A 24,594-nucleotide genomic window follows, 5' to 3' on the forward strand; every position below is an offset into this window, starting at 1 on the left:
CTTTTCCTTTTCTTTCTTTCTTTTTTCTTTTTATATTTATTTGTTTAGAGGAAGGCATTAATTGAAACCAATAAGGTTAATATTTTTTTAAAAATACTTTCACTTCAGACGATGGAAAATTTGAAATACTTTTAATATGCAATTTTAGTAGTTTGTTTACAATATTAAAAGCCAGATCAAACATTTGTTTGAAAAATATATCGAGATGATAGAATTTTGGTCATTTTTCTTCCGTGTTTAGAGGGAAATTTTAAATAAAATTTATATCGTTGATATATTTTTTAAACTTTTATTTCGGAAAATTCTATTCGAAAATTTTTAAATTCTAATTTCAGAAAATTCTTTTAGAAAATTTTAAAACTCTAATTTTGAAAAATTCTTTAAAAGTAGTTTGCCTGAAATATTAAATGATATATACCTTTTTGAAATTGACGTACATGATATATACATTTGTTCGAAAAACGCCGAAGAAAAAAGATTGGATTAAAAAAAATAAAAAATAAAAATCCGATAAATATGTCATTTTAACTTTCTATTGTTTCTTTTTTTTTCCATTGTATTTTAGAATAAACTATCATTAGCATAAAATACAAAAAAAAAAAATTATTTTTCTCATACATGCATATTTTTTATTGTTTCATTAGCAGTATCTGTTACTTGCCAAATTTCAGTTTTTCTTCAACCTTTTAAAAGGGGGAAAAAATTCAAATGTTTTGAAAACTAGGAGATTATTTTTAGTTATTTGTTTTAAATTCCTTGAAACTAATTTCTTCAAAATTATCTGGCCGTATTTCATAATTTTTTACTATGATCGGATAATGAATTGCATAGACTTGTACTTTCTTTTTCTAAACTAAAATTTAGGTGTTAAATGTGGGTGATATTAAAAATTTATACCCTTAAAAATAAATGATATTTTCCTCCACTTTAATGCCACAGAATTTTTTTAATCAACTTATTTAAATATTAAATGACAAAACACACTAATAATGTAATTTGTATAGGTAGTTAAAATAATCTAATTTATCTAAAAGGAAATTAGTAGCCACCGTAAAAAAGTAGAATTCAACTTGTTTTTTATAAATTTTTGATTAAATATCCTAATTTGTGATGTCATAGTATTAAATAATACTCTAAATGTCTAGTAAATAAGGATCTATAATTTTCACAGGTGATACGATAAAAATCTTGACATAATCGTATAAAAACATAAACACATCATAAAAAAATTTCGTCCCGCTACTATATTTACTTGAATGCCTTAACTTTCGGTTAATGGTGGCCTACACTTGACCCTCACATTCTTAAGAAAAGACACGCGGATTACAACAGTAATGCTGCATGGAAATTTCAATATGAAGATATATCCTCCTTCCCTTTATCAAAATATTATCACATGCGTTGGTGAGCAGGGAATGCCTTGATTTCTTTCTTTCTTTCTTTGTCTGTGACAAGGAACATTGGTGTGTTACGGGCGGGAAAAAAAATGGTAGATATCCTCATTCAGGGTGGTTCTGGCTAAGATTACCATGTTTTGTTTCTGCAGCTTCTGTTGATGCAGGTGCATCGACGGACCTGTCGGGTGGTAAGCCCAATATAGCCTAATTAGAAAGAAGTTTTGCGCAATGTGCTTTGATGTTAGGTATCCAGATTTGCACGTGGCTTCGTTGGTTGGAATTTACGCTTGTAACGGTTTTCATCGTGGGCTGCAGGAAATAAAATTAGATTAATTTGCATTCCGTTTTGGATTTTTGCTTGTGAATATATGAATGGTTAATTTGTTTATATGAATATTTAATACGAGATATGGTCACAATCGCTGAGTGTTGACAGTGGCATAAAATATTTTAATATTAAAGGAAATTCTGTAGAGATTGAGGCACTTTCAAGTAACAAGGAAATGATTTAAATTCTGGTTATTTTAATTTAATTATATATTACTACCTGATTAAAATTAATTTAAATCACTTTCTTATTTTCATATCTGATGGGATAAATGGTTTGATTTGTTACTTTTTAATTTTTTGTTTTGCTTTTGATTTTGAAAATTATTTATTTTTATCGATTAGTAATATGGTTTCAATGTCATGAAAAAATTTCGGTCTATATCAAAAATTATTTGTTTTATTTTTCAATTTTGGTACTACACGTTTTTTGGTTGAAAATTATAGTATATATATATATGCTAAAAATATCTTGCGATTTAATTTACTATGAACTGAAAATTTTGTGTTTAGCTATATTTTAACTATCTTTCTATCAATAATTCAGTTACTATGAAATAACTGAACAGGATATTAGTTATCGCTCTTTTCCTACTATCTTTTTCACTCATAATAGATTCTTGGCAGTCTATTTTCTAATTTATAATTGTTCACAAAATGCTATTTTGGGAATGGCAAATAACATGCAAATAAATACAGAAATATCCTTTCCTTTATAAACTTTTTGAGATATTTTACTATGCAAGTGATAACACGTGCGCGTGTGCTTTTCATAATAACGACAGAAAAAAAAAGAAAGGAAACGTCGTGCATTTATGTCTGTTTTACAGGAATATTTATGCATATTCATGCAACGGAATATTCAGCCACATGAGATTTAACCTAACAAAATTTATTTCCAATCAAATCGTTTTGCATCAGCCTTCTGGATAGAGCAGGTGATGCCAATAAGGAATACGTAAAAAGGATAGTTGCTATCGGTCGTTAAACTTTTTTTTTTTCTCTCTACTCCTCCTTTCCTACATAATCTGTGACCAACACGTGCCTTTATTTTGCGCAGGTTCTAGCCATCAACGGATTTCTGGTGGAACACTTTTTCTGTCTTCTAAGGGGACAAGAACACTACTCAACACAGAACCACCTGCATCGATATCCCTGAGGCAAGTAGATTGTGAGGAAAAAGAGAGCAGCTGAAGAGTTTTCTCTCTCTCTCTCTTTTTTTTTTTTTCTTTTTCTTTCCCTATCTTTTGCTAGAACGGAAATTACAGTACGTAGGTGCTTTTCCACATTTTAACTACCAGTTTCTGTAAGTGAGGGTACGTGTAATTCTGGTGAAAGAAGATTGAAGATCTGGGGGTTGGCTTTTTCGCCTGGGTTCTGAAAGCAACACCAGTAGTTGGTAGACAGATACACCTGCCGTTCACTGGTCATTTGGAACTTCATCGATCCCAGTGGGAAGTTGCAACTAAACAATCTCTAAATTGGCTGGCGGGCAGATGTTTTCTAGTTTTTATGTACCTCATCTATCGGACAAGAGCGGAAAACTGCCCAATTTAACTCAGTACTTCGGATTAATAACGCTATCAGATTCCTAGTCTGAAATGCTATTCTTTTGTTCTGCGGCCTGATTGCTAAGCAGGGAACTTCCTAAATCAGATATATTTTTTTATTAGTAAAAATAAGAAATGAAGTGATAAATTATTAAGATAAATATTGGATCTTGAATGCATTTTAAGAGAAGAAATATTTAAAAGAATGATAAAATCCATTTACAAAACAACTTTATTTAATATTTTAAACAGCAAAGAATATTTTTGTACACAATTTTGTTTATTGAATGACGCAGGTATATGCATCGAAATCATTCCTGAGGTTCGTTTCTAAAAAGTATAAATATCCAGACGATTGCGCTTGTAAATGTGATAATAATTAATATAAAACGTATAATTATATTACTCTTATGAATTCTCCATGTTCATTAGTTGATTGGTTTGTTGTATTTTATTGGTGCAAGTGCCAAGTTTTGGCTAAGCTTCACCTCATGTTCATTGAACTTTGTTTATGTGGATAAGTTTTAATTCAATGAATACATTTTGTTTGAAACTGTTAAATTTTCAAAAGAATTTCGATAAAATTTTATTAGAAAAGATTTTTTATGTGAGACTTCTTTTGTAAGTTTTAATTGCAGTTGGATCATTAGTTCGTATGCCTCTAATTAATAAAAATAAATATATAAATCTGGTAATTGTATATAAGAATCTCTATAAATAAATTTTAATTCCTAATATCGCTATAAAATCATTAAAAACGCTTTTTTAAACTTAAATTATAAAAATCTTTAATGATATTCAAATAGTTAAACATATCGGTACCAGGAATTCATATCTTTCTCTAAAATTTTCAATCTTTTCTGTTTTAAAACTTTTCGCCGAAATATTTCTATCGAAAGTGGAAATAATTTACCACAAAGTAACACTCACAGCTAAGTACTTAAGATAATTTTCTTAACAGTGCTTAGAAAGAAAAATCACCATTATCGTTCGGTAAGTATTACTATCCATATGCGGGAGTTGCCCACATACAGTAACTTACACTACTGCTCCTTGAAATCGACGTTTATGTTGGTTTAGGAGATAATTTATTTGATGAGCTCCGTCTTATTATGATCAAGGGAACAGTTGCATTTTAAAGTCTACTACAGTGCCCTACCTCTTTTCGCAAATTGGTGCGGGCCGAACCGTTAGAATTACTGAATAAGTAAGTGAAAGCGAACTACTGTTCTCTGAGGGTATCATTTGCAATGTCTTTTGCTTGTCAAAAGGCTTTCTTCTCATTAGTTATGCCCAGCCAGCGGGTACGCGAAACTTCTGCTTAGCTCTATAAAGTACGTGTTTTATAGGCAAGATATGTCCGACCACTGATCGGAAATCGTAAAATTTAAATTGTTACCAGAAAAGATGCTGGAAGTTCAAGCAACCATACTGAAGGGTAAAGACTTGTTATGTCGTCTGCCTCCATATGTTTTATTCACTCTTACTTAATGAATACTTCTGAGTCAGAACTATAGAATTGACGTGGGAACATTATAGTTTTATTCAGTGAAACACATTAAAGGCATTTACAAAGAAGGCATGAAAACAATTCGAATGCATTTATTGCATATTTTGTTAAATTAAGGTTATTTCTTAACGTTTTGATTAATTTCTATGAAGAATCAACAAATTTTAAATGTTTTTCCATATTGGATAAGGATGAACTATAAATACCCTCTAAACATCAAACACTAACTTTTTAATGTATTTATGAATTAAAATTTATGATATTTAGATGGATCCATTTTTATAAAGCTTTTTATGTAAAAAAAATTATAGCTTTTATTAAGTTTAATTTTATTTTTTTATATTTAAGCTTACTTTAGGAACAAATAATTAACACTGAAACCCTCTCAGTACCCTCTTTGAACTGAACTCAGTATCCTCACTGAAACCCTCTCAGTAAGGGCACACTCCATTGTTTGTTTCTTATGATGAAAGTTCATTTCTTGAAATAGTAACTTAAATCAAATAATGTAGTATTTAGATACATTATATTCCGTACAATATAAAACAAAGAACATAATAATGGCATCATTTAAAGAAATATTTTATCAGAATGATGATACTTAAAAAAAAATGAAAATTTTTGTCTTCTTACTTCCTAGATGTATGGAAACGGATTTTTGGAATATCAAAATTTCCTAAGTGCAGCTTATGTCCCATTTAAAAAATGCATTGCAAACAAATGACAACAACAAAACAAGAAAAATTTTTGGATGATTTTCATAATTTCAAACGCCGATCCGAGAACATCCGACTGGTTCCCCTTTCTTAACTTCGGCACTTCACCAATAGGAGGACATGTTGTAATAAATCTCATTATTTAGCATGCACCAGTCCCACATACATATATTTGTCATTACTTGATTTCAAACTTGGAAATACCGGTCTTGATCTGGACGTCATTGCGACCTTTATTTTTTTTTATTGAAATATTTATTTTCAATAAAAAATTTTTAATTTTTGTTTTCAAAACTCAACCCCCAAAACTATTTCATTTATTTGTTGCTTATTTTCGAAAATGAATAAATTAAAATAATATTAATTTACTTGTCTAAAGAAATAATGAACGTCCTAAAGAATGGGCGAAATCACATTAAAAAGGAAGCTGTCGGTATTATTGAAAAACATTAGGGGGCTATGATTTAAATGTAGCGTCATCCTGCGAAATCTGCCATCTGCAGATCTTAAAAATTCTTGTCACGAAGGAATCCACTTTTTTATAGTAGCAGTAAGAATTTTTTCTTCTATTTTTCTGACAATCAAAAAGTTGCGCAAACATTTCCGGCCACGGACACTCGACGTTTAATGAGTAGTTTGATGCCTCTCGACAATATGATTTTTTTTTTAACCACGGAAGGAAATACACCTAAACCTAGAAAACGTGATAGATTTGAAGATCTCAGTTTAAAAAGAAACACGCAATAGAATCATGGGAAAAGACATTGTGGCATTTCGTCAGTAGGAAACTAACTGAAACGGAAGTAGATTAGAACGTAAAAGTTATATTTAAAGATAAAAGGCTATATATAGATAATTTTCAATCAAATGTTTATATTTAATTCATTATCAATTAAGACTTTCTTAAAGCATTATTTAAAGAAGACATGAAAACTTCGAACGTATAAAATTAAATTCCACTATTTAATGGCCATTTAAAAATATATTATTTAACTGTAAATTTTATTTTTTCTTTCTAGCAAGTTTTTACAAATTAGCCACTCAGATTTTATAACTTTAGGGAGATAATAATATTAAAAACTACTTAATAGCTAATTGGATCTAATTAACTACACAATTTAGTCATAAACTTTTGGTAAATTATATTATTCAGAATTCTGAATTATAAATAAATTCCTGAAATAAAATATTCTTATTTATATCTTTATTTTCAAATGCCTAATTTGAATTTTTGAATTTAATTAAAATCTATTAAATGATGTAATGTAAAACTGCCAAATGTTCTTGATTTTCAAATTCATATTTATTTTCCAAAATTTATACCGCTTTGTGCATAATTTCTTCCGCATCTTATTCCGAGAATTTGAAGAGGAACGAAAATATACTTTAATTAGAATTTAGATCATAAAAGAATGAGCTTTAAAATTATAATGCATTGTGAAATTAGAGCAATGCATTATGAAGATGATTAAAAGTATTTAAAGTTAAAAGTAAGGTAATGATAATGGTAATTAAATTATCATTCTATCTTTAACGTAATGACAATTCCTTAATTGGAAACTAAGCACCTACGTTTTTTCTTTTCATTGCTAGAATTACCTAATACATCATTTCAATTGAAACCTGCTATTAATCTACTTTAGAATAAACAAATTATTAAAAATAAAACATCCCCAGAAGATTGTAATGATCTTTGTTTTCATAGAAATGGATAAATTCTATTATTTTTCCTAATTAGCTTTTGTTAAACTGAAAGGAGTATACGGATATTTGGGTATACGCAAAATGTTGGCACTATTAATATTTTCTCTCCAATTATGACAGTTTTGAAAATAACCGTCATAATTGACGGTTTACTGGCAAAGGAAAATTTGCTTCAGTACTACAAGCCAGGCACATCCAACCAGAATTTTTTACTACTGAACTGCATGAACAGTCCAACTGCGATAAACCTAAAATAGAATTCTGAACTAAAGGCCTGATTCTGATGAAGAAGGTGTAGCCTTTGAACCCTTTTTTTATGAGGTGGAAATGGTGAGCTTGCACAAGAACAGTCTCACGAATCATTAAATGCCGGAAATAGGAGGCGGCTCTGTATAAGAAGAAGACGGAATCAAAAATCAGGCACTAATTGCCAGTTAATGAGGTCGAGAGGTGGGTCATGAGGTACGAAGAAGCAACTCTTTGGAGGTTGCGACACAGAATGCACCTTCTTCGGAATGGCAGACGGAACATCAATAACGACTTATGCTGTACAGACGCCTTCATTTTTTGTAAATGTACCTCTACATCTTGTCCTGTATACTTAGTCCCTCATCCTGTCCTCGATACTCAAATATGTTCAAATATAATAATACTTTTTTTTGGAAAGTCAGGATAAATTTTGAATAGGGTTTATGAACATTGTTTTCTCAACCTCTTTCAAAACCAATCTCAGTTTCTAAATAAAATCTTCCGAGATCCCCAAAGCATATGTTATTCCAAAACGCTACTGTATATGCTATTCCAAATGTAAATGTAACATATATGCTATTCTAAATGTATATGTAACGTATATGTTATTCTAAAAGGAAGATTTGGCCTCTTTTGAGATTTTGATACCGAATACAATTGTATTGGGGATTTAGAAGGGAAATCATGATCACTTACACTGTAGAGACTACTTCATTTTTCTACTAATATAACCATACACTTAATCCTGTACAATATTCAGTAATTTAGTTTACGTAAATACACACAAGAACACACTGTCGGGAAACCAGGTATTTTTTTTTTAATATCACTCATATCACTTCTTTAATATCACTAATTCAAGACCGTATACTGTTTACAAAATTTTCCTCGGGTTCTTTAATTAATAGAAAATCTTTCGAGTCCCCAACGATTAAAGAAATATTTGAAATTCCATCAAATAAAAGAACATTTTATGCAATCCCAAGCGACACATAATTGATAAAGTCAAATAGAAGATTGAGATATGTATAAAAAAAAATGCTAAGTTATATGCATCTGGGAAACATTTGTTATTTCTTTTTTTCTAATTAAAATGGCTTTTTAAACAATTCTTTCTTCCCACGTTTGTAAAATCTGATGGTACACAATTTGATAATTTTAATTTTTCCAAAAGATATAATAAATAGGAGAAAATCAATTTCACAGGTAAAATTGCATTGAGAATCGTATGATACCAACAAAAAGTATTGTGAACGATAGAAAAACGTAAAGGATGGGGACGTAAATGCGATGTTATACTGTATACTCGTACAGCACATCAATAAATGTTATTGATGTGCTGTTATGTGTAATGTTATGTTATTATTTTTTGTACAAATATTCAAACAGATACCATTACGGCGAAAATGAATCCAAATCAAGAGGTTTAAATCCTTCAAGCAAAGAAGCAGAAAACTCAAAACGTTCGAACAAATTGTCGCTTAGATAAAAGTGAAGTCGGTCTTTATGAAATTCGATTTAATTTAGTAAGCGAAACCATATCGTACGGCAGCAATCAAAATTCATTTAGATTTTTAAGAAAAACACGCAAAACTCTTAACTGTATTTGCATATATGCAAAAGTTTCCTCTATAACGCTATCTTATATAAATTCAAGACAACTCCATTTAAATAGTATTTTTATCTGATTTTTATGTCACAAACGACTTTCTTCCATACTCCTGAAGCATGTTTCTTATCATAACCTTCTTGACTCGCACTGACAGAATGAAAATACCTTCTTTTGTATCTTTAAGTTCAAAGAAAAAGCATTGACTGTAGCTGAATATTAATTACTCGGTTGACAGGTTGATCTACGCTATGTAAGAGAGAAGATAACAATGTTGAGCAGATGATCTGTGAATGACCTATAAATTCAACCTCTTTAATTCTTTCGTACTTAACTTGCACAAAAGGAAAGCGGCGAAACGACTTGTAACTTTTCAATGGTGTATTATATCATGCCGAGTGCAGTGATTTTTCTCATTTGTAAAGATTAAAGTGGGATGGAAAATAAGAAGCTGTTGTGAAAATAAAAACATAAAGTATCTGTCGTAGCATAAATAGCTCTTCGGTTCTATAATAACTCAGCATATGTTACATATCTTTCTATCGAATTTTGTGCAATATTAACATTACATTACGCTTAAAACTAAACCTTCAGTGTAACGTGTAGCAATTTGGGTGCACGTTTTTATTTCGATTTATAAGTCTGTTCCAAAAAGCAACAATGAGTATAACAAATCTTTTTTTTATATGCTTTTTGATAAACATTTGTAGGAAAGATTAAAATATGACAGTAGGAATATTAGGATTAGATTTAAACAGGTGACTTGGAAAAATATCAAAATGTATGAATAATTCTACCATTAAAGATACTTTGAAATATGTTTTTTGCACTATAAAAGATAAATTAGCAAAAATGGACTTTTATTTTTATTGCAAAACTGCTACAGAGTGATTTCTGTCAGTAGAATATTGTTTAATTCATTAAGTAGCCATTTGGCACTTTTTGATTTTTTAAAAATTTTATAAAAGAAAATAATTAACATTATATTAAGCACAACATAAAGAACGGAATAAAAGCTAAAATTAATCTAATAATTATTTGAGAGAATGAAATAAATAATCTATATAATATTCGGGATCCCGAAAAAAATAATTAAATAAAAAATCTGCAGTTGAGTAAATAGCTTCTTAGTCTATGTCAGAATTTGACTTTTGTTGGATAAGTTTAAATTATACTTTAAATAATGTTACGTTGCATAATTTGCATAAATATGAGAAAGTGATATATAAAACAACATTTATTGTAAAAGTGGTTCTCCGATTTCAATAGAAACTTAATTTGGAGCACATATTTTATGTTTGAAGAGTATGCCGCTCATACGCTTTATAACAACATCATAATTAAACAATGATAACATCATAAACGCCAGCAGTTAATGAATGTTTGTTAAATAATGAATGTAAATTTCAGTATAGTAAATTTCATGTAATGTAAATTTCAGTACTTTACTTGTAATTCGTAAAGATTTCTTTTTATCACATATCCTTTCATTGTAGAAGCGAATGGAATATTTTTCTACCTCAACAATCAAGAACAGAAACATTTTCAGTAATCCGTAATTCTTAGAATTAATTAATTTTGCTTTGCTTCAAGTGCAGGAAAATTCTGAATAAAAAAAGAAATACTTTCTTCACTTCCGTGAAAAAAGTTTTCTATTAACGAATACTGAATATTTGAAAGATATGAAATTTATATTATTGATTAGATTTAATCAGAACTTTCTATTAATGTATATCATTATCACAAATAATTATCATGATCATCATCAATAAATAATAACGACTTAATATCGGATTTATTATTTATGGTTATCGAACATCTTAATAATCAGGCATCTTCGAGTTATTAATGAGTGATAATCTTTATTAATTACTTGGAGATAATATTTCAAGTCAGTCAGGTTTACATCCAGTTCTAAATTAGGTCAAAGTTAATCAAGTAGCATTTTGAAGCGATTGGACCGATTAAAAATTGAATCACTTATCTGAAAGTTGTAACTTTTATTTCAAAACTCAGGATTATTCTTAAAACGTAAAATTCATATTTACAATTGTTTATCGGCTATTACTATTTAATATGTAAAAAGTAGTTATTAAAAATATTTATTTAAACATATTATGGTATTTATTTTGTTTTTTAGGGTTTTCAAAGATTTCCCTTTTTTATGGAGCCAAATTTTAGTTAAGATTTTAGTAGAATCACGCTCGTTTCAATATCGGCAATTCCATTAAAGTGATTTTGACAAAGAGTTCTCTATCGGCGTAGACTTAATGTTAATCATTCATCTTTTGACTATTTATAATACAATAATAAGGAAATAAAGAATAGGAAACAATCATCCACTATTTTCTTTTATCGATATGTTTCATATAAGAAATTGAAACAGATCAGGTATTTAATAATTATGATTATAGAATTGTATTGAAAGACTGAAGTCTTTTGAATTTTTTTTCGTTTCATTTTTATTGCAAAGCAATGCTATAAATATCGTTATAAAAATCATAGAGCTTATTATAGCAATTGTTGTTACTAATGGTATTTGCCCTTGACAAGTCCACTGATAAAGTCAGCCACTTTAAGCTGAGTTTGTGCAATAAGTAAAAAGGCCCCTCAGCACACGAGGCAGAAGTCTGACTTCTAGCTCATATGAAGATGACACTCACACATCCGCATGCAGAACACCTTTTACACGGGGTCTCTTTCACACATCTCACAGATAAAATACAGTCTAGAGAACAACCATGCCAGAATACGGGACGCGGGCTTATATCAATTGTATCGAACGCAAGTTGAAAAACGCCAAGGGAAAAAAATCATGCAAGCATTTCGAAAATTTTTACAGTAACGGAGAAAACTGCACACCAAAGAAACGCTTAACAACAGTTGGAAGAAATTTGCATCGAAAAAAGTATTCACATATAAAAGTAATCTCTGGAGACCGGATGTTTAACCGTACAAAACCATCATTACCTTATATTTTGAACTGAAAAAAATTATTTAAAAAATGGGGGTTATATTATTATTTATACGATTGTGTGATTGCTTACTCTATGCTAATTCAATTCCATTAAGCTTCAGGTGTTCCACTGAAGATCTTTAAATCATAGGGAATAAAGAAGCAGCCCGGGAAGTTTATAAAAGCTCCATCAAACAGTATTTCAATACTCTACTAAATCGTCCCGTCGTATAATTCATTGGAATCTATTTATCACTACACCATCCGCGAAAGAAAATCGAAATGGAACCCTCCATTGTCCATTCAGGGTCTGACATCGATATATTTAATCCTCGTTGCAGGGAGTCAAACAAGGAAGGAAAAATAACACATCGATAATAACTAAACAAATCATTTCTAACATATCTTTTATAAAAAGCTGTTCTGATTGATAACCCTGTAGGATAACAGTCAAAAGTGACTTATGCTCACGTTGATATCAACAGTGTAGCAACTTTCTGCATTAGCATACGAGCCTACCAAATGGCCAGGTCAGTGCAAAGCCTCGGGCAGCTTGATTAACATTGCTGTGAAAACATTTATCAATAGTTCACTTTTAATTTTTCTTGTTTCCCAAACAGGGTTTATGTAGTTGACATTGTATGTTCACTCGTAGATTGTTGGTTGAAAAGAGGGTGTATACTTGGAATTCTTTATTGGACTACCAGCAATTGTTTCTTATAGCTTTGTTTTTTCAATTAGATTTAATAGATCCTGAAAAGTACAATAATCTTTGGTAATTGGAAGGTCGATGCCAGTAGTAAGCTAATAGTTAGCAGCCAGCCTTTACTAAAGATCAGAAACAAATAGCTTCAAGTTCAAAAGCAAATTAGAAAAATTCACAAAAGTAATTCAAGTAGACCAGGAAAGATTGCAGAATAATAAAAAAACCTGACTAATAATTAACTACTAGTCAGTAGTCTGTTTTTTTTTACGAGATGTAAAACAAACAATTAACTAAAAGTCTATCAAAATCAAAAGTTTTTAAATTCCAAAAACAGAATAAATTACTTCCAAGAATGATTTGAAAGACTAATTAAATGGTACAAACAATAAGATATAATGGTAATTAACTTGCAGTTGATAATAAATGTTTTGGTTAAATAAAATAAACGGATTCGAATGCTTGATAAAAAGATTTCATTCCAAACACAGAAAACTGATTAATGAGAAACGCATTAAAACGCCCTAATAATTAATAGTTAGAATTTTTTTAATGCGAAAATAAAAAGAAATTACATTATGCGAATCATTTTTTTTTCCATATTTTGATGTAAAAGATTGATTGATTGGAATAACAATAGAACAATAATGATTCGAAAATCACAACTTGAAGATCTGAAAATTAGATTATATAAAAAAATCCTGATTTTCAATTCGAAAGGGAAAAGATCTTCAATTGCTAAACCTGAATACAATGAAATATGAAAACAGTCTGTCTTTTAGATAGAAATATTTTATGTGATTTACATTAAATATTTATAAATGAAATCATGCTTAAACAAATTAAAAAGAATATTCTTTCACTTGGAATTCATACTAGATGCCGCTTTTTAATTCTAAATAAAATAATTAAAATTATAAAGACATTTTTATGATATATTTAAAACAAAGATTAGATGTCAGTTAATGGCAGTAGAGGCCTAAGAGTTATTATAAATTTTATTAGCCCAGTAAGTGCCTGATAAAATTTATAACCAATTACTGATTAATAAGTGTAAGACAGCACAAAATCATTTCTGGTCCAATTAAAGATTAATTTTATGAAAGTAAAATTAATGAAATGACAGTTTTTTTAATAACTTCCATTTCTTCAACATTTTAAAACTTTTGTCAGAAAGGAAAGTTAACAATATTCTTTCCAAAAAAAAACGTGTATAGAGCAAATTATGTTTTAAAAAGTGTACAAGCAGCTTTAGTATATTAGAGAAAATAAAAGCAATTTTTTTAAAGACAACGTCTATCTACCTCATTAACTACTTTAATCGATCAATAATGTCATTTATGCCTCATACATCTTCTCGTCTTGATGATCTATTCTGTTTAAAATAACTTACTTCATAATTTTAAAATAATTTCCGCCTGAGTTTTTTTAATCGTTCTCATCATTCAATCTGAGGGCATTCTCATTTTTAATATATTACCGCTGACAAAAGTTTTTTAGCAGGCGATCATTCTGAATATTTTCTTTTCAAGTAATCTGTAATTTACGAAACGATGAAAATTTTGCTCACACATCATTTTCAGCTATATCTTGATTAGACAAATCCATCACATTCATATTTTGATGCGTTCTAAGATGAAAATCAGGATTATTATAACAAGAATAAAAAATATTTTTTCTCTGTATTTTCAAATGTGATTAAAGTTAATCATGCACATTTTCTGTCATCGACTTATTTTTGCGAAAGGTATAATTGATAGCTGGAAGTATAACACATCAGGTAATGATAGTACTTGATGGATTTAAAAATGGTTTTCCAATACGAATTTTTTATGTGGATCATAAAATGATTTTAATTATAATTTTAAAATCTTCAGTCCGTTTTTTTTGCTTATCGTTTAATTTTAGTTCTTTGCTTTTTATTACAATATTTCTTCTGTGTAAATTATAAGTAGTTGTACAAATGTACATTATAATTAAGATGGTATCGTTACATAATCATTTCGAATTCGTCACATCTTATTCAGAAAGATCGTGGAATTTGTTTTTAACTATGCGTATGTCCATGTTCTTTGTTCTTTGCAGCTGTAAACTGAATTTCAATTTCAAATAGGTTTTAGAAGGGAATAACTGAAAAGAACTTGACACTTACAAGATTATAGTTTCTATATATTAACAAGAAGGTAAAGGAGCAAATAGAATTTCATAAAGAAAGTGCGTTTTAAGTAACATAAAATTCTGGTAGTTCGAATTTACTCATATTTTGAATTGGAATGAAAAAACAGCTATAACCTGCGTTTGGAATATTTTATTTTTATATTCCTAAGAGTCAGTGTTCTAATACTGGAATCGACAGACTCGGAAAAGTGTTAGTAGATATTAAGAGGAACAAAAATTTCTACCATGTTAAGAAGGTGAAAATCACGAAAGTGCTGACGTCACGCTGGCGCGAAAAGAAGTACAATAATAGGTACAAAGAATATTTCACTAATTATTACAAAACTTGTTGGAAGTTTCGGTGGCTGATGCCTTTGCACAGTCTATGATGATGTAAAAACGATTGCCGGGTGATCTCGAGGATGCCAGATATGCTTGTGATGTCTGAAGCAGCAACGACAGTACGCTCTATGAGATCTTCCATTATGTCTATAAGCGTTGCATCAACAAAAGATCTAAAATGACCCCATGGGAATAAGCCATACGAATTGAGATAGGTTAACGTGGAGGTCAAGCATTTGGCCCCTGCAATACACATCCTTGGATATGTACCAAAGAGATTATTGCGCAAGTCGCGGGAAAAATATGCGTAAACCACATACTTCGTTGAACTGTAGCCAGCGTTGCAACATTTCCGGGAGGACATGTTGCAGGAAAACAAAATACGTTGCTCCATTCAGGCATTTGGGCAGCAAGTAAACTGCCAAAAGATAATCAACAAGAATTTCTAACCATTCATTCATACCAAAACTTTGTTGAGATTATCACGGTGCATTGATATGAGAATCCCCCATCACATGTATGTGCGTTGTCATTACTTCTGGTTACAGAAAATGCACTCGTTTTCGCCATTTTCATCATCTTAACGTAGCTTACAACACCATTTTTCTTCTTCCTTTTGATGTCTATTTACAATCCTTTGATTTTATCAATCCAATGTTAACTGCCCCGATAGCGTGGCATCCTATAATATACGATAAGTTGAGCTGTTCATTTATTTTGCGTGTTCTAATTTGGTCACAATGAAAGTACTTTCATGGTACAGAATTTATTCGTCAGGAGAACTTATTTATTAAGAAGAGGGATCAGAATTTCTGCTGAAACACATCATAGCTGGTTTTGAGCGACTGATTTTCGCTATCGTAGTTGAGTTTAGTTTTAGTTATATCAATATTTTTAACCGAAGACACATTGTGACTATTTTAATGTAGACTTCATAATTTTGAATTATGATCAGAAGAAAAAGATTATATTTGAATTTGTATATATCTCACTAAAGAAAATCGATCGTTCGTGAAGTTAGTATTAATCGAGAATCATCTTAAATATAGCGTGGAACCGGGTATTGAATCTTCGACCTTCCTAATGTGAAACAGAAATCGTTATATGAGTCCACCACTGTCCGTTGCATAGCCTGTAAGGATAAAATCTTGCAGAGCTTCAAAAATTTCCTTTTTTTCCCCCTGGCCTTAGTTTTTAATAATCAATTCATTTCAATTAAATAAACTTGTAATTTAATTCTAGTAAAAATAAACTTATGCTGATTATGCAACGTTATTGAAATCTATAAAATTCAAACTTACTTTGCTGTGCGTCATTCTGTGGTAATAGAGGTTCGAGCTTGCAGTGAAGCGTTTACCACATACATGGCATTGATGTGGCTTTTCTCCTGAATGTATCCGTCTGTGGGTATTGAGGGAACTGGAAGTGCTGAACCCTTTACCACACACATCACATACGTGTGGCTTCTCTCCTGTAATGAGAGAAAAAAGAAAAGGAAGCTTTAATTAATGCAAATATAATGGTAAAAGATATTGATAAAATTTTATTCTTACGTAGCTTATATTATTATATTACATAAAGTAGGAATTTTAAGCTAAAGAAGTTCTAATATTCAATTCCAATGAATATTCAGTGATAATGTATATTCAAGAAACTTGAATCTAATGATAATTTCATCCAAAAATTCGTGATTTTCCACTGTTCTTTCTTTTTTTATTTAAAAATTATCTCTGAATTGGAAATAAATGTTTAAACTGACTGAATTGCTCCATATTTTTTTTTTGAATTTTTAATTAAAAAGGAAATTGGTACTTTATTCTAATACATATAATTCGTCAAATTATTCATTTAACATTGTTGCTGCAAGATGTCTTATGTTGCAATGTGATGTACAAGATGTGGCTTTAAAGCAAAAATCAAATTCAAAATTTCAAAAATTCAAATGTAATTTTTGTTTATATGTGATCGGCATGAAAAATGGGAAATGAATTTCAAAATTAAAGTAACCATAATGCATTTGGTGAGTAATATGTTCAGATGAACGGATCTAATTAATTATTTCTATATATCATAGGATCGATTTATCATGTAAACAATCTTACTATTCCAATAAAGCTGAGTAGTATTTGAATGTGCTCTAAACGAGTCTTCGTTGTTTAACAGTTACAAATTCTATTTTTCATAGTGCTTTGAAAAAAAAATGAAGCAATGTGAGATACATACCTGTGTGAGTTCGCATGTGTCTTCTTAGGAGAGAGGGTCGATCGAAAGCTTTTCCACATACTTCACAAGGCAGCAGTGTCCTCTCTCTTCCCTTTTTCACCACTGTTGGTCGGATTTCACAATTTAATGACTAAAAATAAAAATGCCGTCGTATTATACAAAAATGTATTTGTGCACATATTTTAATAAGTGATTATGAAAATTTGGTCTGCTTTTTTTATTAGATATTTTGAAGTATTGGACAAGAGATTGTGCAATTTTTTGATAAAGATCTGAATTTCTTTATTTACTTAAAAGAACTGTGGGTGATCTAAATTGAAGTAATGGCGCAGAAAAAGGAATGAATTATAGATGCCTTACTTATCAGTCTTCGTACATTTATTTTAGTTTTTAACATTAGAATGATGCGAGGTCAATAAAGTTGTACCATGCCTCAGATACTATTTTACACTATCACTGTATGAAAACTATAATTTTCTAGGATAGAATTTTTTTCAATGTTTGGTTGTTCTGTTGTTCTTAAAAATAAATCTATTTCACAAATTTCTATAAGAGCAATTGGATATCGTAATATCGGCAAAACAAAAAACGTGATTTATTGCAATGAAATCTATAGTCTTAAAACATTCCTGTTTAACTGGAACCTGGTATATTGTAAAATGCCTTATCCTTTTCGAAAAGATAGATTTTTCAGTTTTCATACAATTTTTCTCACTTAAAGCTGTAATACTTTTGAATGCACATGTCTCGTCCGATATGCATATTTCTTGTTACTAATAATATCTTTCTCACCTCGTCACTAGGCGAAAGGCCATCACTGGACACTGATCTCCTTTCTTCTGGTTCTGAAGGTGGTGTCATCAGCGTTCTGGTGGGTGGAGAAACATCCAAGGTCATAACGGGAACACGGGAAGATAGCAAGGACCGCGATAAGTCAAGTGGCGTATCTGAAAAATTATAATTTTAATATTTAATAAAAGATATCCTTTACAATAAGGTGTCGACAAATCATTACCTTTATAGACAAAGCAATCCTGATGTTATAATCAAGTGATAGTTGATTATAATTTTATTAACCTTATTTCTGTTAAGAAATGACTTTTAAATGCTAATAAAAATTTCAATGACAAAAAAATAAATAAATTAAATAACAATTTAATAAATCAATGGCATCATATCAATGATTAGTTGAGGACTATCATTTATTGATTGGTGATTGCAATAATCAGTTTAAATGAAAATTGAAATATATGTGCATAGTTATTAGCATGACGGTTTCTGTCTGAAAATAATTCAAAATAGAAAAAGTTGACACCATGCCATTATAAGTAGTATAGATTTGTACCGTATGGTTTGTTAAATTAAAGCCTTGCTGGGCTTTATGAATTTCCTTTTTAATAAAATTCCGAGTGCTATTCTGTGACGCATTAGCATATTATTTTATATATATCTGTTAATAGTATTGAACGCTTAAAACCTTCCAGTTGCATATTAATAATTATTATTAACCACGATATTCATATTTATTTAAGTTTCATTTTTATATTGTAAGAATATGGATTTCTTGATCATATTTTTTGGTTTATGGCAATATAGAGCTAAATCTGAAAGCATCTATTAAATTTGGTGTTTTCTAAAATATAAACGCGGGGTTTCAAACTTTTGATGGAAATATATAATCTAAAAACCAAGAAATTAATATAAATTCAAATGTTGAAATATCAATTAGATCTCTCAAAATATTTAATAACTTTCGATAATAGATAACGAAAATCTTTCCGTGATTTTTCAAATGTATCCAACTAAGAGATGGCCAAGTTATCTCTTTTTATCATTTCAAACATTAACAACATATTTTCTTTAAGCCTCATAATAGCACACCACTAAATAAAGTTAAAAAAAAAAACTACTGAATTATTCAAACTCAACAGAAACCATTTTTACGATTCCATTTTGCATGCACTGAAGCACCAACCATCTTTATTGATATTTCACCTTCAGCATCTAAATTTCACCACAGAAACTCCCCACAGTGACTGGGACGGGAACTTTAAACCAAATCGTCAACAAGTCTTTTTGGTCTGACAGTGTAAATGCGATCACATCAGTTTTTTTTTCTTTCATTCAAATGGACGTTCTGGAAGATCTTAATGTTAGAATATTAATAAGATCTTCCAGAATGATTAATACCTTTCGAAAATATATCGTAAAAATCTATCCGTGATTTTTCAAATAATCCAAATAAGAGTTTTCATTTTTTTTGCATTCATAGATAACCAAGTTGTCCCTTTTTATCATTTTCATTTCAACCCTAAACGATATTTTCATTCATCCTCATAACAGCACACTACTATGCAAAAAACTACTACTGAATTATTCAAACTCTCAATAGAAACCAATTCTACGATTCTATTTTGCATGCAGTGAAGCACCAACCATCTTTATTTATATTTCAGCATCAGCATCTAAATTTTTCCACAGAAACTCCCTTCAGAGACGGGGACTGGAACTTTAAGCCAAATAGTCAACAAGTCTCTCTGGTCTGACAGTGTCAATGTGATCATATCATTTTTTTTTCTTTCATTCAAATGGACGATCTAAGAATGATAAAAACCAAAAGCAACAAGAAAGAAAACAAGGCCGTTCGATTCTTCCTTCGTCTTTGATATTGGAAATGCCAGAGGGTCTATTTGCTCATGCAAATAGCCGGTTAAGGTGTCGTTGTGAAGGTTCCACTGGTGAGAGCAGTATTCATGTCACACGTATCTGGTGTTATCGAAAGATTCTTCGCTTAAAGCTAAATCAATATTTATTATCAATTACTGCGGATGCGACTGTAGCTTGGTATAACTATATCTCTTTGGGATAAAAAAAAAGCTAATATACCTATTTGATGATATTCAGCAAAAGTGTAGGCTTGGATTAATGAAAGAGATAGTTATTGTAAATCTTTTTTTATGTAGTTTCATTACTTTCTATTCGTTGTAATTTATGGGCATTTTTTTAATGATATTTTCAGAATTTATTTCTCTTCCAATTAATTTTATGAGGTAAATAATTAAACTTCCTCTAGATTTATGTCAATAACATATAGGGGATTATTGAAATAAATCATTTACAATTAATTTTTTGTAGACATTAAATTACGGATAGTGAAGTACTTATTTCTGAGTGAAAGGTAAGTTAATAATTTTATATTATTTATTCTTTTATATGTAAGATGAAGTAAATATTTGATATTTCACATATTATTCCTCAAATAGAATCCACAATTTATGTAAAATAATTGTCGATAGGCATTTTTGAAAAGAATCCACAATATATTGTCCGTTTAAAGGAAAAGAAGCGACTTTCAAAAATTATAAATACATTATGAAGCTAAAACCTCATTTTACTAGTTCGGTTGGATTCAAAATTTTGGCAAAAATTAAATAAAGTTCATCTACTTTTCTATATGATATAATTTATTCAAACTTTTAGCACCTTATGGTAGTATAATTCATTCAATATATTCTTTTAAGTATAGAGTGAATCCATCATAATTTTCTCTCTTAAAAAGGTGCTAACCTTTTATAAATTTAAATAACAGTGACTTATCTTGAAGAATGAATTCAAACTTCGTCTAGAGTATATAAAAGTGAAGAAGTACTTTTCTTTGACGTGGAACCTTTATGCTGATAAAGCCTATTATTATAGGTTTGCTGTTACATTTATGTATATGGTGGAAAATTTTCCAAACCAATTATTAAATAATCACCATTTCATTGAAAATTTTATCTGTAACTTTATATAATTTTATATCATTTAAAAATAATAATAAATCAGTTCTTCAATCTGTGGTCTTTTTTCTTTGTAAGATTCCCGCCGTTTTAAAAGAGTCATCGGAATTTAAAATTCAATTTTTATTTTATAAAAAAACATGAGCTTTTTATATAAAATTAGTTAAGATTAATCTAACATAACATAAATGATAAGTAATGTGCAATAAGATATAGTTCCTATTATGTGATGAACATAATGATGAGAGTTTTGAGTGCAAAGCTATTAGCAACAATTCCTATGCATTTTTCATCTTCTTGCAATTTTGACATAGAAAGGGCTGTATTTAAAACTGATGCGTAGTTCTCGAATAAATCTCTCTTAGTTCTTTTAGAAAGATATACACGCCCAATTACGTATTCATTTATGCAAATCATCGACATTTAGCGAACTCTTATTATTTAACAAAGCCGCGTGGCTTTGTGGGTGTTGAGCATCTGCCTTTCTTTTTTAATGCATAAACAACTACTGTGCTTACTCCAATTATATCAGCGCAGATGGCAGAGCAATGTAATTTAGATGAAATGGTTCGCCTTCTCGGTATTGATATTCTATTTTCCAAGAAATGTCATCGCTGAAGAAAAGAAATAGGCCGATTGTAGTATCTTATTCTACTACAATGTTTGTCTAGACAACAGCTTTTTGTCTAGGTTCAGGGGAGGTTCCTCCTGAAGACAGACAGACAGCTTTTGTCGATATTCGGTTGGAAGACTTAATCGTTCTGAGGTTCTTCAGGGTGTATCAAAAGAGATTTAGAATATGTTCCATGATTTTGCTTAACGATTGCCTCAAGAAGTTTTGTTTCGTTACAGCTGTTCGAAACAATGGAAGACAGTACATTTTTTCCCCCATAATTGAAATATTTTCACTCTGCCTACTAATTAGCCTGATTTTGCTTGTTATGTTCGCACCCATGTGGATGACATGCAGGTCATATTCATGTGACAAAACTCTTTTGTATGCAGACGACAAGAAGTAAGTTATGTAATTTAACAGAGACCTAAATCCCAAAGAAACAGAACTGTGAATCCATGTAACAGCTATGTTAGAAAATTTACTCGACACATATCTGTATAAAATTCATACATTGTAAATAACTATTCTCAATCAATAAGATAAAATATTCTTTCGATTTATTATTTATAGCTTTAAAGAATCTGTAAATATAAATATATGTTTATTTATCACAGAATATGCTTTCTTTATTGTTTCTATAGTTTTTGACTTAATTGTACACGCAGTATAGAGAAAGTATAGTAATCGTCAAAAAATTTAGACCTCCCTTATTTCGAAAAACATTTAAAAAATAACCGTCTGTCCGTCTACGACTCAAAAACGTTTTGAGCTAAGCAACTGAAATTTATTATACGGTGTTTACACTAATCTTGCCAATTTCTAGCAAATTTTGAGTAAAATCTGTTCGGAGAATGTCCGGCTGTTTTAATATACGTTAACATGAGAATTACAAAACGAAGAAGGTTAGAGAGATAAAATTCGGTACACATATTTAACATCAGTAGTGTAGACATCTGTTAAAGTCTGAGCCAAAACCAATCACGGGTTGATTGACTGCCGGTCTGTGCTTTCAGAAACATGTAAACGTAATAATTCAAAATCGCAATGACTTAAATATATCAAATTTGATATGGGATTTTGTGACTACAGTAGTTTTGTGCCAAATTTTTTGTTTCAATTGATTGAGAAAAATGCGTTTAAAACATAAGTTCGATTTTTTGATACTATTAACGCATGCCAAGGATTAATCTCTAAATAACTCGCCAAGGATGACAAGATAGATTCAGTAAAAATTCTAAATTCGAGTCAAAAGTTAGTATTTCGTAACTATAGTGCACCAGTGTATGTATTCTTTGGCATGACAAATTTATTAGAAAGTATGCGAGAAAGTTTAGGGAAGACTACTCCATCTGCTTCAGGTATCTTAACATTAAGCCATCACTTAATAATCGGGTAATCGGTAATAATCGGGTAAAGAAACGTGAGTAATCCATTGAAACACTTACATCTGATATATAAAGAGGAATATAATATGTATTTTTTTTAAAGGAATGTAAACGAATTCTTAGTGTTTTTAAATTGTATAAAATGCGATATTTTTAAAGAAATTTTTCTGTTTCAATTATACATTCCTATTGTTTAATTTTTGTCTGGACGCTTTTTTCGTTCAATTCTTACTTTCTTTCCTATTTCTATTTTATCGAAATGTGATGTTGCCTTCTAGGACTAGCAACAAATACTGTGATTGATATCAATTTTACAGAGGAAAATAGCCTATTTTTACGCAATTCTCAATTAAGGAAACTATTTATACCGTTACATATTTTACCCAAACCAGAAAAATATCCTATATTCATGAAAATATTTGTCAATAAATGCTATAACTGGTTTATTATTCCTTTGTTTACGCTTAGTTTTCTTGTTTTTTAGAAGAATATGATTTTATTCGAAATCGTAAAAAAGGGCAACAACCAATTTTGAAGCCAATTTCAGATCTTATAACGCATAAATATAAATATTTACAATTCCGAAAGATTTCAGCTGTCTTATAAAAAATATTACTCCTTAGAATAACAAACAAAATATATAATTAGACGCTGAAGCAGAATATAGTAAATTGTATACATTAGCGGTAATAAGTGCTATTTTATGGATGTTACGATTTGTTATTTTATCTTTAATATTGAAAATATCCATGTTTATGAATTGGAAACAAAATAAATATTTATGCATGTGATTTTATAGAATAGTGGAGGTTTACTGAAATGAAATATAATAGCAGAAGAAATTTTTTGAACCTTTATGGAAATGAAATGTTATTTATGAAAATCAAGAAAAATGTCTAATGTTATTTTAATGTTTGTCATGCAGAGTATTTGAGATGCATTGTGATCTGATCGATTATCTACTTCTTTTAAAAAGACCTAAAATAGTTTCTGCCGAAAAATGTCTATCATAAATTTTATTTTAATTTAGTTCTTGGAAAATCACAAACAAAGCCTTTCGCAATTTTTGAAGACTGGTTATGATTACATTTTTATATCTTGCATTTAAAAAAATAAAATTGTTTGCTGTTATCGTTTGCTCAAGAACTGCATTAAATTATATTTGAATAATTTTAAACAGTTTTCTAAATGGTGATTTTTTTTAAAAAAAAGTTTGCAATTAATTATTTTATGACAAATTTTATTGTACTGAGTTGAAAGTGAAAAAATAAACAGTGATGTATTCTGCACATTTCTGTTTCAACTCTGACTTTTTTTTAAATCTCAAATTATAATATAATCACGGGAATTCTAACTAATTAAATATTTATT

General features: G+C 29.7%; 1 protein-coding gene across 1 annotated transcript in view; it reads right to left on the reverse strand.

Moving 5' to 3' along the window:
• Window positions 1-24,594, reverse strand: part of LOC129969520 (zinc finger protein 70-like) — a 104,107-nt gene that overhangs the window by 44,972 nt on the left and 34,541 nt on the right. The window contains exons 3-5 of the mRNA XM_056084127.1: window positions 18,236-18,390; window positions 17,444-17,573; window positions 16,522-16,691 (exon numbers count right to left, since the gene is read on the reverse strand). Coding sequence (XP_055940102.1) covers window positions 16,522-16,691; window positions 17,444-17,573; window positions 18,236-18,390 — 455 coding nt within the window. The remainder of the gene's footprint in view (window positions 1-16,521; window positions 16,692-17,443; window positions 17,574-18,235; window positions 18,391-24,594) is intronic.

This window comes from Argiope bruennichi, chromosome 5 (assembly GCF_947563725.1).
Source record: "Argiope bruennichi chromosome 5, qqArgBrue1.1, whole genome shotgun sequence".
Lineage (NCBI taxonomy): Eukaryota > Metazoa > Arthropoda > Arachnida > Araneae > Araneidae > Argiope > Argiope bruennichi.